This window comes from Anser anser (assembly GCF_964211835.1).
Source record: "Anser anser genome assembly, chromosome: 3".
NCBI classification, from domain to species: Eukaryota; Metazoa; Chordata; class Aves; order Anseriformes; family Anatidae; genus Anser; species Anser anser.
Genome location: NC_139722.1, coordinates 35304732 through 35323593, shown reverse-complemented (window position 1 = coordinate 35323593; position 18862 = coordinate 35304732). Strand labels below are relative to the sequence as shown.

The 18862-nt window shown below is 39.2% G+C and overlaps 1 protein-coding gene across 3 annotated transcripts in view; it reads left to right on the top strand.

Annotated features, from left to right (window-relative positions):
• The window catches only part of PHIP (PHIP subunit of CUL4-Ring ligase complex), a 115423-nt gene that overhangs the window by 1875 nt on the left and 94686 nt on the right, over nucleotides 1-18862 (top strand). For all 3 annotated transcript variants that reach the window (XM_083830586.1, XM_083830584.1, XM_083830585.1), the window contains 2 exons: nucleotides 8267-8417; nucleotides 8520-8618. In XM_083830586.1, the coding sequence (XP_083686712.1) occupies nucleotides 8267-8417; nucleotides 8520-8618 (250 nt within the window). The remainder of the gene's footprint in view (nucleotides 1-8266; nucleotides 8418-8519; nucleotides 8619-18862) is intronic.

The window sequence follows — 18862 nt, the reverse complement described above, 5'->3', positions numbered from 1 at the left end:
TCGTTTTCGTTACAGGTATGTTATTGTATACTTCAGTCTCTGAATTTCTGAATAACATTTCACGGGGAGAGTGAGCCCTGTTTGTAGTGTTCATCAAAGCAAGGTTTCCCTTTGAGCTTTCGGGCTGTTTGTAGTAGTTCTGACCTCCACAAGTGAGATTTAGACATGTGGAGAACTTTTGAGTTCGTACAAAAAGAGAGGGAACGGCTCCCATCCATAATGCAGCCAGTAAACACCGGGTCGCATGAAGGTTGTTTTGAACATACATTGGTGAACACTACAATGTGAGTTATGGACTTTTCTTAGGGTTGGAACAATTTGTTTATTGTATTTTTTTTCCTGAACCAAGAGGTGAATTCGCTGAGGCATTGTAATGCATGTGGTTATTGAAGGCCGTATTTTCCATTCCAAGCAATGGTCACAAGCTGAGTGGTAAAACTTGGCACAAGTCACTCCCTTATTGTGTTTTATCCTTTAAAGGGATGGGGGTGCAGTCTCAGTGTATAATGGGTAAGGTTAAGCTAAGAAGCTGTAATGACAAGTTCATTCAAACCCTTCTTTGTTGGAATGCAGATGGATACTAACTTAGAATAGGTACGTAATGACATAAGATGTACATCTCATAGTTTGGACTTGATTCCGAATCCATGTGTTTGTGGTAATTGGATCCGTATGGTGGTAATTCCTTCTCTTTTCCTTCTCTTCTTTTCGTAACAAAGCTTTCTTAGACTGGTGGTAAACGTTTGTGTGTCCTTTTCCACTTTGCCCCTACCTGGAAATGGGGGGGGGCAAGATGTGTGAACTTTGTATCACTTGACATTTTAGGCTTGTGAAAACTGGCACAGAAGTATATTTGCAAGGTGAAGGTTGTTTCATACAAAAGAAGTGTTTTTCACAATGTCCTGTTCTCATTAAACAAAAACTCATTTAACTCTAACCCAGGAATCTTTAGCTGCAAAGCTAGAAGTTGGTGTTGATTTAGCCCTCTGTTCTTTCATTCTTCTAAGGATAAAATTGCAATAAGATATGTGTATCTTTTTTTCTACCTTTAAGATGCTGACTTTTCTTTCTGCAGAAGGCATGTTTTGTCATGCGCTGGCACCCTTCCCCTGACTTGAATGCCTTGAACTTTCACTAAACTTCACAGAAAGGGCTGAGAAAAGCTAAGAATCAAAAGTCCTGATAAGTGTGATGTTAGAGGCGCGACTTTTACTCTAGAAGGGAGTAAAGGCTCTGTGCAACAGCTGATGGGATTTAACCCCAAGCTCCTGTTCTATTATTTGCAAACCCATGCCATTTATTATGGGTGTAATTATGTGGATCTAGTGGAGCGTATCTTTTCAAGAGACATTGTTCCTGGTTTTGTCCTCTTTTTGGAAACATTTATTTAGGAAATCTTATTACAGTTAACTTTCTAATATTAAACCAAAACATGTAGTCTTAATATATCTTATTTCTGTGGCTTAATTTGTGCAAATAATGTTAAATTGAAAACAATTTTCATCTAGTAAATTACTTCAGTTTTTCTCTTTGGCCAATGAAAGCAAACATTTCATTTTCGTATAAGCTAACACCACGCTGTGCAGGCTTGTAATGGCACAGGAAAATGCATGAGCTCAGAAATGTCATTGTTCTGTGTTTTGTATTCTTCAGTGTCTTTTCGTAAACTCTAGTATTTCTATATTTTATTTTTTCCTGCAGTCGCTATTTGGGGCATAAACTACTTGATTCTTGCTCTGAGGTTTAAGTCTCGTATTTCAGAGTGCCAAGGCTAGTGTTTCTGTTGCCAGTACTACACCTGTGTGCTTGGGCCAAAGACTTTCTGTGTCCCTAGTACTCTACATACAGCCTAAGTGCCAAGGGTGGCCAGACTCTTCAGGTCTCAGGATGTTTTTATTTTCTTGTATCGGTTGTGAAAACTTACTGAACTGCTATTTTTCTTTTCTTCTTGAGAGGCAGAGGATTTTTCATGATGGGGGATGAAAATTGAGGGCTCTCGAGAGGGTTAATAGCTCACTTCAGCAGAGTTGAGGGAGCCTTCTGAATTGCTTATAGGCTTTAAAACATGTTTATTAGGGCCCTGACACACAAACAAGCTATGGTGCATCATTTGACTCCAGGGTAATTGTTTTTTCATGTTCCAGTTTCACTGTGGGTGTAGCTGATCTAATTGTGTGCTGTTGCTGAAAGCTATCCAGTTCTGCTGCATCCTTTGTGTGCTCATCCAAGTGTGCAGTCAGTCAGATAAGGGAGCTGAACTGTCTGAAAAATGAGCAGTACAACAATGATTTTCAGATGATTCAGCTGGCTCTGTGCGCTCAGCACCACGTGGGCCTTACACCGTCATGAGGGAGATGGTCGGAGGGCCTGGGGAGGGTTTGGGGGATCTGCTGGCGCTGTTCCTTCTCGGGGCAAGGTGGACTTCGGCTGGCTGAAGGTGACTGTTAAGATTCACTGTAGCAATTCAAAGCGATCACAGGGATGCTTTAGGTCTTCTAGCGCACAGGCACCACAGTGTATATGCTCAGAACTATTGTGTTAACTGTCTTTGTCTTATCTGAAATATTCAAGTAACTGTGAGTTTCTCTGCAGGATTTTATTTATGTTGGTGATGGTTGAGGAGGGAGAAGGCAGAGAATCCCCATTGAATAGGATGATAGTGCAGTGGATTTAGTAGACAGTGCAGCATGCTTTATTGTTCTCAGAAATTGTTTATTCCCATTTTGCTGACATTTGTCACTTCCTCTTCCCCTGCCCTGAATTACTAGATGTGGTTTAAAGTGAAAATGATGGGCTTTATATTTAGGCCATTCTAACGTTTGTTCTTTGTAACTTCATGAACCTTTGGGTAACCAAAGAGAGTGTCAGGGGACCAGGACATTGACACTGTACATTGTCACTGTGTTTCATTGTTCTTATACTTTCTAACACAGTAAGGTCTTCTAGGCGGTGTTGTGGTTACTGTTTAATAATTCTGTTTCTTAATAAGTAACCAAGTAGTAAGTGGCTTGTTTCTTCACCAAGTCTTGTGCTGAAAAGGTATTCAATAGAACTGGGAAGAAAAATGAAATTTAAATCAAAGCTACCTTATCTAGTTTTTATTTACAGTATTTTGAGGAAAGTCTGTATGGTATTTGGGAAGGCGGTCTGAAAGACTTAGATGTGGTGGTATGAAAACCTGTGACACGGTTGGGAACCTTAGCAATGTCTTTGGTCTCATTATCAGTGTTGCTGTTGGACATATGTAAACTTAAATAGCTGCTTTTTAGTTCTGCAATACTAGCGTTTCTGTCCTACAGATTACTCCCATAGCTGGTAGTTCAGGTGATGTTACAGCCTCTCTGTTGAAACCATTATATTTTAATGATTAATTGTGCAAAGAACCAATTCCCTTTCATTACCTCAGGAGCAAACCAGTGTATGTCAGTGAGCTGCTTTACACTTAGTCTCAGCCTGAAAGAACAAGATTGTGAAAGATGGACTAAAGGGGACTATTCAGTTTCTAAGGTGCACCTTCTCTTAAAGAAAAAACAAACAAAACAAAAACAAAACAAAAACACAAAGAGGTTTGGAAGGAGTCTAATATAGACATATAGGTGCATCTGTGCTGACAGTAGTACATATAGTTGCACTTTCAGCCTCGTGGACCAAAACGTTCTACTACGCTTGTTCATAACTTACCATGTGGTAAGTAGCAAGCTTGCAGCAGGTTTATACTAAGGTTTGGGGGGATTTATCTGCTCTGGTCTTAACCACTAAAAGTATTAAGTAGTTGAAAAACAGATCATGTATTCCTAGGACAGCTGGTTTTTCATATGGGTCTATTTCATGTTAAAATAAAAAGCATTCTGTAGGGAGTACTGGCTAAAGATCCGTATGCTTTTAGATCATGCATCGTTGGAAGGTACACCAGAAATAAATGTTTCTGGGAAAATCGCTAATTCTCCAACTCTCACCGTTGTTGTTCCACCTCCCCCCATCAAAATGATTCAGAGAAAAGTAACGGCTTGTTATTGCAATTCCTAATTTTAAGGCATTAAGGCAGTAGCTAGCGGTACAAGGATCTCAATTTGATGGATGGTCTGATATAGTACAACAATTACTGTAACTCAATTTGGAGCTTGTTTTGGGTAATAAATTGTACAGCACAGTAGTTAAAACCAGCAGCCAAGCCAGCTTTAGTAAGGTTGAGCTCTGATCTCCTGAAATAAAAGTGGCTGACTGACTTAGATCCTGTTGAATGTCCTTGTGTGGAAGTGTGCTCTTCAGAAAGACGTGTGCCGTTAGACTTGCAGTAAAGCCTGTGAACTGTTAGCATGGGGGAAAAACCAGCAACGCTTTGGAAAACGTTTCAGTATGCATAGTGCTTGGAGGAGGCTCCAGAAGAGGGTTGTATTTTACTTGGTGTCTAAAAGAGTCTGTGTGTAACTGAATTATGCATTACAAATTTAACTAAAGAGTCTAGGTTAAATTATGGTTCTGTTGATTCATTCATTGTGATTCTGACGCTGAATTATTCTGCAGAGTCATGCAGAATGAACATATAAGCACTTATGTCTGTTTCAAAGGTAATAATGTTTTGAATGTTAGTCCAAATAGCTGTGTAGCTGCCTTTAGTGTATTCTCATGCAGTTCATCTGGGATAAGTAAAGTTGGGGGTAGGAGATGAAGGGTGAACTTGAGGGTAATGCAGCTTCTTATTGTCTAGAAAATATTATTCATGCTTAACATCTGAAAATTTTGCGCTTTCTCACGGTTCCGATTCTTATTATAGTAATGTTTAAGAAATATTACTGACTTGTTTTCTTTGTATTTTGAACTAGAAGTGAGTTAGCTCGTCCTTTTCCTTACAAAAGCCTGTCTTCTGCATTTCTGGTGGAGGAGCAGGGCAGAATTAGATGTTGCAGACAGCCTAATGGGAGGAGGACAGAAACCAGCTAGAATTTCATCTAGGTGGGGCTGGCAGGAAAAAAAATCTGTGTTTATTTACTGTTTGACATCACAATTTTGGCATAAAATTTTAAAATTCGTGTTTGTAGAGTCCAGTCTGCTTTTCATTTAGAGCTGTATGAATTTTAAATACTTGTACATCTGTCATGTGTTTTTTTTTCCTTCTACTTTCTCCTCCTGGGATCAAAACAAATTTCCATCATTCTATTGGCTTGTCACGAGCTTCTCTATTTTTGACAAAGCTTCTAAAGTATCCTTTTAAAGAGTAATTTTATTTCTTTTTTTTGTCACTTAAATCTGACTTGAAAGTACTTAATTTTTAAGAGGGCAGTAGGTATATTTTATGTTGGTTTTAGCCTTTTTATGGTTTGTCAGAAAGGGAGGAATTTGTAGAACTAAGATAAATTTGTTTAAATATTTTTTTTCTTTTGTGACTCCTACTGTAGTGCTAGTAGTCACATACACAAATGAATAGTGTTGAGATTTTTTTTTTTTCCTCAAGGAGAAGAAAGTACCCAGAGAAAACTTACCTAATAGTGTGTTTTTAACAAATTATTTAAGTTCCCTTATTTACTTTTTTTTTATAGAAGGAGAAAAAGGAATGGAGCAGGTCTAAATAAAACTAAAAATGAAATAAGGGGTTTTTACCTTAGCAGATTTGTACAGTGAAATGAGCCTTATTTTACTTTTTAAAAATTTCCTCTATGTGCTTTTGTCTTACACCATCAATGGTACTTTCTTATATATGGTTCCTGGAATTTGTTTTATAAACTTCCTGGAACTGCCAAGCGTTTAAATGGCCCGTGTCACTCATTTGATTTTATTTTTGTTTAGCATACAGCTCGCTTAGTATTGTTGAATCAGTTTGTTAATGAGCTGGGCTTAGTAGCAAACAATGATTACTCAGAAAAATGCTGTTCAGAAGTATCACGGTACTGCTGCGTAACGTGGCACGAATGGCTGTGTTCTCACAAAGGGACAAGAAGAGACTGTAGTGCAGGTGAAAGGTATGTTTTAAGATGATCGTAACTACTAAAACTGTTAAGAATAATACAAATAGATCCCCCTTTTTTGAATCATTTGCTTCAAAAACTGCAGGAAGAATTGAGCCTACCTTGTTTCTGCTAAACCACAAAAAAATGAACACATGGCTTCTGACAAATCATGAGATGGATGACTCAAGATGCAAGCTAGCTGTAGTTTGGGAATGTGTCAACGCTGATTTGCTTCATTTGCTTTAGATTTTGTGCACTTGTGAGGACGTTTTTTTTAAAAAAAAAAAATGTGTTGAGCAGGATAAAATGACAACCGCATTGCATAGGTAGCTTAGTGCTGCTATTCGAACAACAAAACCTAGTTGTTAGTCTTTGAGAGGTAAGTTCAGATTCCAGAGATGTGAAGCCTGGATGCAGATAGATCAGTATAAAGGGCTGTATTTGTTAAGTTTTTGTGCTCCTTTTCATAGGAGCAAAGGAGAATAAAAGCCAAGGAAATAGATCTGGGCTGTTGATGGTGGGAACCGTATGTAGCTTTGTCACTACTTGCAGTTATTCTAATATTTTAGGGCACTCAAGCGTGTGTTTTGACTGTGATTCCTCCTTCTCTAAAGAGAAACGAGTTTCATTTGCATGTTACTGATAAGAAAAATGAATCAGAATCGCAGGTTCTCAGTTCAGTGAGATTATTTTTTTTTCTCATTTAAGAGTACCTCTCTGATGTCATTAAATTTACCCAAATGAACTAATCTGTATGATCAACTGAAGCTTTTCAGTATTGCTTAAATAATTTCTAATTTTTTTTAAATAAGCTCTTTTTTTCTTAAACGTGTGAATTTTGTAAGTCATTTAACTTTGGGGTAGTCAAATTCAGCAGCTTGCAAGGCCTTCTACAGATGAAATGTGATTCATAGAAGAGTACCAGAAGAGGAAACTTTTCCTCCTTCACTGTGAGGCTGGGGTGGTGGGAATTACCGGTGTAAGCAGGGCTTTTCCAGAGCCTGTGTCAGACACCAGCAGCCTTTACGTTAGCAGATTGTTGGGATACATGAAGCGATTACAGTGTGTCAGCAGGAGAGGAGCACGTCTGATGAAGAATGAGGTGTATTCCTATTAATTGGCTGTAGTACAGAAGCATCGGTCTGCCTAAAATGTCAGTCATGGCCTTTTGTAGTTGCAGAGCAGCAAACCGTCACAAGCTTTTACTGCAATACTGTTTTTTTTTTTTCTGCAATGTAAATGTAAACCTGTGAAGACATATTTTAGGCTGGATGAGGACTTAAACTACTACATGCCAACTGCTGTACTAGGACAGAAGAAGACTGAATTTCTATTCTCTCCCTTAGTTGTCTTGTTTTAAATATTCTTTGCTATGTTTTAAACTGGCAATAACATGCATTTTAAAAATACTTTTTCTTAACAGAAAGCTTTGTGTTAATGGGATTTTAATGTTGTCGTATATATTTCAAAGCCTTTATGTAAAGATATATAAGATGATGTTATACAAGATGATCTTTTGATCTATAATAATGGTAGTTCAAAAGAATGAACTGGTTTTGTCTGGGCTGCCGTTAATAGCGGTTTGACGTTGGTATAATCATGTGGTGAGAAGGTCTGTTGTGGATAATAGGAGCGTGCTTTGGTACCCTGCAGCTGAAAACTGAGCACTGACAGAAAGGCCATATTCGTAGTCTTATACAAAATAGTATTTTAGTACAAAACTGGTGTACATGTATATCAGTTTTAAAGCTGCGTTACTTAAGTCAACATTTTGTTTTATGTGCTTTAGATAGTTAAAAAAAAAATTCAGTTGTGGAGCTTCAACGAGGTCTTGTAAACTTAGACAAGTTGTGGCAGAATGCTTCTGCGTCAGGTGTCTGTCTTTTACAAAGCTATGTTACTTACTTAATATATTTGAATCTTCCAACAATTCTGTAAATATTGCTGTCCTTAGAATCCTTGTCTCATTCTTCTGTTACAGTAATTGAAATCGACCAGACAGATAATTAAATGTAATATTGAATGTTCTTTACATTTTTCACTGTTACAGAGCAGCTTATTAGTCTTTGACCAACTGTGCTTTAAAGTCTCGGTAGTAGATACCAACGGTTCTCTGTACAAGTAGCGTGCTCTGAATAGAAGAAATTAATTGGGACCAGCTGGAATGAGTTATTGTACTTACAGGTCATTATGTTTTTATCTTTCACGTACTATAATTTTCTTCAGGATTCGTGTAATGATCTGAGCAAAAAAAGTGTGGTAATTTGTCAAAAATATTACGTTCTTTCTTATGAAATGTTTTGTTTACTCTTTCATAATAGGTGAAATATTACAGACATTTGGCACCTGATCACTTGCTTCAAATATGTCATCGACTAGGACCACTTCTAGAGCAAGAAATTCCCCAAAGTGTCCCTGGAGTGCAGACGCTATTAGGAGCTGGCAGACAGTCTTTGCTTCGTACAAACAAAAGTATGAAAACTGTGTGAGAGTTTTGAGAGTTCATTATATTTCATGCCTCTTCTGCATTTTTGTGTGAGGAAAAACATCTGTTGTGTAATTCTTTTAAAACAGGTTGCAAGCATGTTGTATGGAAGGGATCTGCTCTTGCTGCATTACACTGTGGGAGGCCTCCAGAGTCACCTGTAAACTATGGCAGTCCACCTAGCATAGGTAAGTCAATTTTATTATAGCGTTGCCCTTGTACTACCTAGCTTCCAGGGTAATTGATTATAGTAATGATGAGAGCGAGATAGTAGTTCTGTTTGTTTGGCTGTTTGTGTCATATGTGTTGCATTGAATAGTACTTTTTATTAAGATGTCATAACTGGCAATATTTTCAACTTTGTATGTGGGGAAAAAAAAAAAACAGATACTGTAAATTCATGCACCAGTTCTGCTCTTAAATTAGTTATTTTTGTCTTCGAAGCATGCAACTGAATAAATTTCATTTTAGCAGTGAATATATACAAATAAAACTAATTTATCAAAGATGTAATAATGCTGTCAGTAGATGAATAATTCATATGCTGGACCAACTTAAAACCAGAATGACGTTGTCTGCACCCATTGTTGGACAGAATAAATCACATAGTCTGGTGATGGTTTTCTTTGGAAAAATTTAAGTGTCCTGTAGAAGTGATACTCTCTGCTCTTTGGTCTACGCAGTAATTTTGTAGCTCTGCTTTAGTTTGCTGTGTTACATCACCAAGCATGTGCTATCTGTCCTGCTGAGAAACTGGAGGCTAGTGGGTATATATCCTATATGTGTGTGTATGTATATATATATATACACTCACATTATTAATACATATTTAGTTGTTATTTTCAAGCTCTCATATCTTTTTCACTAAAATATGTTCTGTTAGCTTCCAACCTTTTAACAAGAAATTTCGTTTTCTTGATTCTCTTAGCAAATAAGAACAAGATGTGGTGTTTTAGGAGTTTTTTTAAGGAGCATCCTTTTCCTTTTGTTGTGGATAGGAAAACTGTGCAAAATCACTTGTCTTTTCATCTTTTTTCTGCTGATGTCTAGGGGGAGGTTAAGGCCAGATTACCAGCAAGGATTATACCAAGGCAAGTGTTGGATGAGGCTGGAAGGAGGGTAGATACCCAGTTTTTAATCAGATCATTCACATTCACTCAGCCCCTGATCATTTTGTCTCCATTGTGGGCACTTAGAGTTGGCCCCTTTCAGAGGCGGCTCTTTGCACCTTTACAAGGGCATGTTGTAGTTTTCAGTGATTGATGACTTGTTTACCCTTAGTTTGCACCCCTATTCTTGTCTCCGTGTAAGTAAAGTTTGACGAGATCTAGCGAACAACTAGCACAGGATGCCATTCTTTTTACTTCTTAAGATGAGTCAACAAAGATATACTTAGTATCTTTTTAAGGTGTTATTTTGATCTGTAATCTATTCTCTGTTAAAACTATTTGTAGGAAGAAAATCTGAAAATATGATGTGTATTAATACTAGTATTTCTCCGTAGTTCAGTCAGGGGGTGGCCTGATTTTTCATCTGTACATATGTGCATGAATATTCAGGAAAGCATATTCAAAAATTCTTACAAGTCTTCAGAGTACATCAAGCATCTAATTGCTTCTAAAAGAAACAGGATAGTGGTTAGTCAAAGGTAGGCCTCAAATAAGCTAATTTACACCTCCTTTCCTGAAAGCTATTTAAGCACCTGTTTAGTCACTGTAAAGTATAAACACCATGTGGCTGTAAGAGGAGGGAAAAAAATTCCCAGAAGCTTTCTTTACATTTCATGAGCAACAGCAATGATATACTGACATTTTTTTTTTTTTAAATCACAAAGCAAGGACATAAATATGTAATCCATATTTCCTTATTGGGCATAGTAGCTCTTTTTAACACATGGGAGGTTTAAGAACCTGGGAGACTGCTGGAGGTGAGAGGACAAGTTGAGATGCCTTGAGGAGTAAGTAATGGTGCAGCAGCAGGTTTCTGGATCAAATCAAACAGTTCATTGCTTAAGCAGTCTCCAGTTTTGTGCTTCTATGATGCGGTGTATCACTGATAAAAGATGGGCTGCTGTGAAGGCCATGGTAAAAAAAAAAAAAAAGAGAACTGAAGATACATTGGGTGAGCTACTAAGTAGCAATGGACAAATATACAGCTAGGTGCTGTACAGAACAGAGCTATTTTAAATGAGATATCTTGCCATTACAGTTTTTTTGAAGTCTGAACTCCTTTTGAGGAATATTGGTAGCCTGTAAGGTTTCCGTAAATTGGGATATTTAAAAAACATGTATTATGTTTATATATAAATAAAAATAAATTGAGACTGCTCAGTTTGGGCTCTCCAGATTATTCCTAGTGTTCTAAGAATCTCCAAGTCAAATCTCAAAGTGCACACCATCACGCTCCACCCAAAGGATTACAGTTCTGTCTTAAGCTGAAGCAGAGGCATGCTACAGCTAAGAAGCTTTGAAGTCAAGCGCTGCCAACTTTGTCTTGGTCAGGTGGCAAAGTATTTGGTGTTCTAGTGGCTTGTTTTATTTTAAGGTGAAAGATGCATACTTCCCATGATGCTTTTGTAGGTGTTTGGTATATAGGGAGAGGACATGGCGTTGCTGGGTTTTCAGAGCTTCCTCCGCTAATGTGCATACTGTTCTGGGGCGGTTCACCAAAACCCTCCTGTAGTACCTACTTTAATTCAGTATGTTTTTGTTTACAGATGCTATTTTGGTATTCATTTACAGAATTGTTCCAATGTTGTGCTCCAGATGTGGAGGAAGAAGTGCTTGTGGCTGAGTATTTCCCTTTCTGAGTGTCTGTGTGCTGTTGTGAACATTGTAAACTTAGACAGTCTTGGGCTGGGTGAGCAGCTTTATCTGCAAGGTGTCTGGAGGACAGAGCTGTCTAATAGCTTAGATTTCCTTAGTAGTGATTGGCTTAACTTTTTCAGTGCTTGGCAATGTGTTTTAAAACATATTTGAAATCAGAGCAGCAGAAGACGCAGACTGTTCTGCTTTGTACTTTGGCTTAATCCACGGTACATAATTTTTTAAGGGGAAAAGACCAGTGCATGAAGTCTCTGTCAGCTAGATAGCAAAGAAACTTGTAGTTGCCACGGTAGAGAAGTTAACTGTTAGGAGAAATAACTTTCAGGCTGTTTATAGGAAGAACAAGTAGGGCTTTCTAAGTAAATGTTATTTTTATTGAACCTTTTGCAGAGCTCTGAATATTTGCAAAATTATAGTTATTTCAACGTACCACGTTTTTCATGACCAATAATTTCCTTTTCCGAACGTTGAGATAAGTGCTGGTAACTGCATGTTTTCAACTGTGAAGTGTATTTGGATTTTTTGGATGTCTTGTTCAGACCTGTGTGTTAAAGCGTTTGTGCTTGGTTTATCCTGTTCTAGTCTGATCCTTTGAATGAAATTGGGAATTGGAATGACACTTTTATAAATAACATTAGATATTAGATTGCATTTTCTTACATAGCTAGCCCCTTTTCCACTAGGAGAGCTGTATTTTACATATTTGTGCAACAAAACATTTGGAAACTCATGTTCTTAGGGCTGTATGTATTTCATATGGAGAGCCCGCTAATGGCTGAGGAATGGGAAGAAGTATTTTTATGTTGTGCAAGCTTTTTCCTTCGTTTACATTTTTCTAAGCATATTTGCACGTTTCCTAGTTTGATGGACGGATGTAATTACGATGCTGAAAGGATATTCTTTAGTTTAAAAATTTCGTGCACGTTGTGCCATCTGCCTTGTGACTTCTTTACACAGTTAAAATACATCTGTACAAATACGTGCTTCAGCAGAAAACTATAAAGTATCTGTAGAATATGATAAAGAGAAACAAAACTTGAGTAATAACTAATGTTTTTCCAGTTGATATTGTTTGTGCAACATAAGCACTAAGATAGTTAATTAAGAACACAAAGAGCTATGTCATATGTTCTTTTGTATTGTTAAAGATCCCTGCAGAAACAGAAATGGAACTCTTTCAGTAATTTTCAGGAACTGCTGAAAAAGCACAGAACCAAAGCTTAAAGCTGTGAGTTCAAAGCTCTTGGGGAAGCTGGTCATTCATGTGTGAAGAGCTGAATGAGACTGGCTGCTTGTTCCCTGATAATGAAGAATGTTTTTCTTGATTGATGAACATATATCTGCCTTTGAGAAATATTATTTCATTGTCTTGCTGAATAGTCCGCTTCAAGAAACGTTCTGAGAGATTTTCTATTTTTCTCACAGTTTCTATATTAAATGATGCTGCTGTTTCGGCTGTAAACAGAACATGATGTTCTGCTAGTGGTGTAGATGTTTGTTTTTAGAAATTTAGTAAATACTTTAGGCCTAAAAGCTAACTTAAGAGTACTTTGCATAATATACTCCTGTTACAGTAAAAACAAACAAACAAAACCAAAATAAACTAACCCAAAAGACCAGCTTTAGGTTTTGAATATTAGCGATGCAGTACATTTAAATTATGTGTAAACTAATGTTGTTACGTGTGTTTATTCAAGTATAAAGTGAATTGTACTACAATAAATGCCTTCTTTTTATGCAAAAACAAATGTTATAGAAGTCCTAAGGTCCTAATATTTTGAGTGAGATATGTAACAAATAAGTAATATGCTGGGTGTAAGTGGGATTATACTGAAGTTAGGGGAGAGTTTGGAAATGCTTGGGATTGCATAGTTTCCATTTGTTGTTGCATGCTACCTTTGCAAGCATCTCGCCTCCCATTTCTCTAAACTGGTAGGGGTTTGGCACCTACTTTCACTGAGCAAGTAAATTTTATATGTAAAGCTTTGGGTGTATATAGACTTTACATACACTCAGATATGCTCCAGTGAGAAATCAGTTTGCCTTTACCTTGCCTTGCCCTGAGGCAAGTTCTGGCTCAGTCAGTTGCTAGCTTTATCTCACTCTGGATGGGTGATGAAAATTGCCTGTAAGCCAGAAGACATGGAGTACTGCTTAGAGTTTGGAAGTCAAACAGAGAAATGGTGGGAAGGTAGAAGTCAGTTCAAGCTGCTTTTTTGATCCCGGACATCTTGACAGAAGGGGTGGAGGAGGGAGGAAGAAAACCTGAGTGCGTGACACATTTAATGTTATTAGCTTAGACAGTGACAGGAGGAGTCTGGCAGTCTTGTTGTTTTAAACAACTGCAAATGCCTCGGTATTCACTAGAGGTGTGCCTAGGCTCTCAAGCTATGCAACTCGTTTTGTTATGGCTAAGAGTTGTGAATAAAATGCGTGTCTCAAGTGTCCTTCAAGATTTGCTTTGAACCTGGTTTCACTTTTGTGTGAATGGAAGGGGAACAAAGTTGCTTTCTGTTCTTCAGAATAGAACTTTTAATTAAACACAACTCCATAAGGGAAGAAAATGAAAAATAAACTATAAAGACTTCTGTATGTGCTTTTTGATGTAAGGTAAAGCACGTTACTCTCCCCCATCTTTAAAGGCATATTTCACATTCAAGGATAAGACCATGTAAATAAGGTGATGAAGCTGGTCACTTGGATAAAAAAAAAAAAAAAAAAAGGCCAAGGGGAAAAAAAAGGTCAGCATAGTTAATACTGCACTGTCTTTCAGACACCAGAATTTATCTTTACAGATTGCTGTATTTCTCTGAGCTGCTTGTTCTATTTTGGGTATGGAGTGAGCTAGAGACTTTCTAAAACTTTGAAGGCATTCAGGTTGGTTCCTGCCACGTGCCTTTTGAGTGGGAGAAAGCCTGATACAATCTTTCACAAGTTCTATTGAAAACTCCTACCATTTTACATTCAGCAGCTTTATGTATGTTAAATTTTAAATTGTTCTGAGGGAAAGCAAAAAATTAAGGTGATCTTGACTCTTAAGATGTGGTTTTCAGATTAATGCTGTTAGTAGCAGTGAATCATAACAGTAGAAGTGAGATTTTAAAAATAAAGTTCCATTTTATTAAGTTGTCTAAAGAGCCCGAGTCTCTGTTGTTCAGTTTATAAGTGACTTTTAAAAATAAATAAATGTATTTAAGTGTTTGCCTTGATGGGTAAAGAATCCCATGTTTCTCACCCCCCTCATCTGCAACTCCCCCCCCCCCATTTTTTTTTTTTTTTAGTCTAGTAAAGGGCCATAGTAACTTGTAGGTAACCTTGCCTTCAAAGGGGAGGCAGGACCTGGTGACTTCCTGAGGTTGGAGTGGACTTCTAGCGTTCTGCAACTCTGCAGTAATAAAAGTGCAAGCTCTTCTGGCATTGAATCTGATGAAGGGTGTGAAGGAACACACAAGGGGCTTCTACAGGTGTAGCATCATCAGGAGGAGGAGTAGGGCTGTCTGCTGAATGGGGTCAGGATCAGAGACCTGGGGCTGTTCAGCCTGGAGAAGAGGAGGCTCAGGGGATCTCATCACTGTGTATAAATACCTGAAGGGTGGGTGCAAGGAGGATGAAGCCGGGCTCTTTGCAGTGGTGCCCGGTGCCAGGATAAGAAGCAATGGGCACAAACTGGAACACAGATGGTTCCCTCTGAACATCTGGAAGCACTTCTTCACTGTGTTGGTGGCTGAACAGAGTTGCCCAGAGTTTGTGGAGTCTCCCTCCCCAAAGACCTTCAAAAGCTACCTGGACATGGTCCTGGGCAGCCTGCTCTGGGTGGCCCTGCTTAAGTTAGGGGGTTGGAGCAGGTGGCCTCCAGAGGGCCATGCAAACCCCAGCTCTTCTGGCGTTTGGTATGAGCAGAAATGCTTGGCTCAAAGGATTGACTGGCAAATGGGCTGTTTGAGGATGGTGCACACTGGGGGCTAATACTAGGACCTGCACTGTTTAACATCTTCAGTAGCGACTCGGATGAGAACACCAAGTTTGCAGACAATGCAGACTGAGGGGTGGTGGTTGATACATCAAAGGGACCGTGCTGCCATTCAGAGGGCCCTTAAGAGGCTGGAGAAATGGATGAGCAAGATGTGGGGGTTTCTCTCTGCTGGGCAGCTGAGCTCCACCACAACTGCTGTCTCACTCCCCCTCCTCAAAGGAAAAGGGGGAGAAAATACGATGAGAAGGGCTCAAGGGTTGAGATAAGGACAGGGAGATGACTCAATAATTACCATCACAGACAAAAACAGATTCATTATAGGGAGATTAGTATAGGTTATTGTCTTATCACTAGCAGGCTAGAGCACTGAGAAACTAAAAACAAACTAAATCCACCCTCTTCCACCTCCTTCCCCAGAGCTGTGCAGGGGAACAAGGGCTGTGGTCAGTCCATAACGCTTCGTCTCTGCTGCTCCTTCATGGTCACTCTTGGTCCCTCCCACGGGATGCCGTCCTGCCCGAACTGAGCCTGCGGGGGCTGCCCACAGGCAGTAGCTCTTCAACAACTGCTCCCACACGGCTCCGTACCATGGGGTCCATCCCCCAGGAGCAAACTGCTCCAGCACGGGTCCCCCACGGGCGGCAGCTCCCCCCAGACCCCCTGCTCCTGCGTGGGCTCCTCTCCACGGGCTGCAGCTCCGGCCCGGGGCCTGCTCCTGCGGGGGCTCTCCATGGGCCGCAGCCTCCTCCAGGCCACATCCACCTGCTCTACCAGGATGGAGTTGTCACACAGCTTTTTTTTTTTTTTCCCTGCCTTCAGTCTTCTCTCCTAGAGGCCCACCCAGCATCGCTCCCTGGCTTGGCTTTGGCCAGCAGTGGGTACCTGTGGAGCCGGCTGGAGCTGGCTCTGCTCTGACCTGGGGCAGCTGCTGGGCTCTGCTCACAGAGGTTCCCCCTCCATGCACAATTACACAACAGGGGCTTAATGAGCTGGGCGTCCTGATGTTCAACATACCAGACATGAGTCCCCAGTGTACGAAAAAAGAAGTGGCATCTTGTTCTGTTGGATCTAGAAAAGAAGTGGCATCCAGTGCATTGCTGTTAGGCTGAGGCTGTTCCTTTCCCTCTAGTCAGCACAGCTGAGACCCCACCTGCAGTGCTGCGTCCAGCTCTGGGCTCATCAGAACAAGAAATGCGTGGACATAGTGGAGCGAGTCTAGCAAAGGACCTGGAAGATGGTGAAAAGCTTGAAGTGTCTATCATACAAAGACAAGCCAAGAGGGCTGGGATTTACTAGCCTTGAAGAGAAAGCTTAAGGAGATCTTAGGAAGGGGTATAAATACCTAATTGGCAGGTTGTGATGAAGATGGAGCCAGACTCTTCTCATTGGTCCCTTGTGATAGGACAAGAAGCAATGGAAACAAACCAAAGTGTAGGAATTTCCACTGAAACATTGGAAAGTACCTTTTTACTGTGGGTGGTCAAAACATTGGCATGGGCTGTCCAGAGAGGCCGTGAAGTCTCCATCCTTGGTGATACTCAAAACTCAACTAGACACAATCGTGGGCAACCTATTCAAGGTGAACCTGCTTGAGCGGTGAGGTTGGGCAGACATCCCCTCCAACCTCTGTGATTCTGTGCCAAGGTCAAGAGTCGGTCTTTAAGGCTGGTCATGTAGAGTGAAGACGAACCCAGTTACCTGAAAGCTACAAGCCAATTCGTTGTGTTTATAAGCAACTGGTAAACAACTGACAGCAACTTAATTTTTTATTTTTATTTTTTTGTGGAAAACTTTTCTTACATGTTCAAACATCTGCAGAGGATGTAGCTTTTTTAGGTATTGAATTTTACTGATCAGCTAGCTTCGCTATTAAATATGAAGAACTGATATTTGAAAACTGAAATGTCAAGTGGGACTAAGTAGTGGAGTGTTGTTCCATGTCGCACACACAACTGATAACATCTGTGTTTGTTTTTTTTCCTTCTTTTTAAAACAGAATCTTGCACATGGGTAGTGGACAGACACAAAGATAAGATAATTTTAATTCCCTTAGCTGGCCAAGCATTGGGTTGTAGCTTTTTCCATGCAGTGTCCACTTCACAGGGATGTTCTAGTAAGGAACGAGTAATCAGTTGTGTAGCTTTGTTCTTTCTTGCATCCAACCCTTCTTTCTTTTCTTGGTTGACTCATTGTAGGGCCCAACCAGTGCTCTCTAACCATCCTTGGATAAAGTTTGTGTCCTCCTTTCCTTGCTTGTTAGATACTGTTTGTGGCTCCCCCTGCAGCTGTTTAACTACTTAAACCTTATCACTCTTCCTGTGATTGAATCAACATCTTTGCTTGTGCTGACCCAATTGTGTGAGGCTAGGCAGCACTGAAGCAAAGACTCAAAACTCTTAATAGGGATTAAACAAGAGAGTGGCAGGAGTAACCGCTGTACAAGGTTTCCTAAAATCACTTTTTTTCCCAAAAAATACAGTTAAAATCAAGCTAAAATAACTTAAAGACCACAGAAGGTCTGAAAGGTATTGAGGCCAGATATGGGTATTTATCATGATGAATTGTAAGACCTATAATCAGTACAAAGGTGTTATTATTAGCAATTGGTAGTCTTTCTCACCGTGGTTCACACCAGAAAAATGAGTTTTATTGTTCCGTTGCACAAGATGCAGCTATTTTTAATTTTTACCTATACTCTGAAGGGAAAAAAAAAAAAAGTACTTCCTTTGCTAACAAGGTATGCACTGGAGTTGTAAATGTTGGAATAAAACGTGGGAATGCCTCAGTTAGAAATCAAGCTGGATCCCTTGGCAAAGGGAATTAGATTAAATATAATTATAGTTAAATGGGAGGCTGTATTGAAGAACAATGATGGATGTGAGCATTTAGTTTAAAAAAAAATGTTGGAGGAGTCTTCTAAAAAATACAGTCTTTTAATGGACAGTGTCCAAACCTATGGGAAGTTGTCATTTTTTTTCTTCTAAAAAGCATGATCTTGGTTAAAAATTTTCTTCCCCGTCATCCATAGGTTCATAATGCTACTTTTTGCCTTTAAAACCATTTTTTAGTTCCCTTAAATTTATTTTTAAATGGTAATGGGATTTTTGTGTGTTTTTTTTATCTAATTTTTTTTTTCAAAGCCAATGAGTAAGATCCCAGTTTTCTCATTTCCACTGTCGCTGTGTTGCTTCTGTTTTGTGCAGTAGGTTGATTGTCACTAAACAAGGGACATTTGAGTTCCCCAGAGATACGTGAACCAGTAGCAATTTGCCCATCACCACTTGACATCAACAAGAATATCAGCAGAAATACTGGCTTAGGCTATGTTAAATCACTAATGGAGACTATTAAATTAAAAAAAAAAAAGTCAAAATTTGTCTGTATATTAAAAGTTAAATGCTTATATGAAGTCATTGGTTGCTTTCTCCGAAAGAGTCTGCTTACTTCTGAACTTACTGACAGAACATCTCAGCAAGTTAACTTTTAGTTTAGCTTTTTTCTTTATGTGAGCCATGGATTCATTTTTATATAATTTGCTAGAAGCTGATTTCCAAGCAACCTACTTACATTAAGAGCAAACAAAAAGGTAACTTCTGAATAGGTTGAGATTGTGTAAGATCTCTTTATTGTTGTG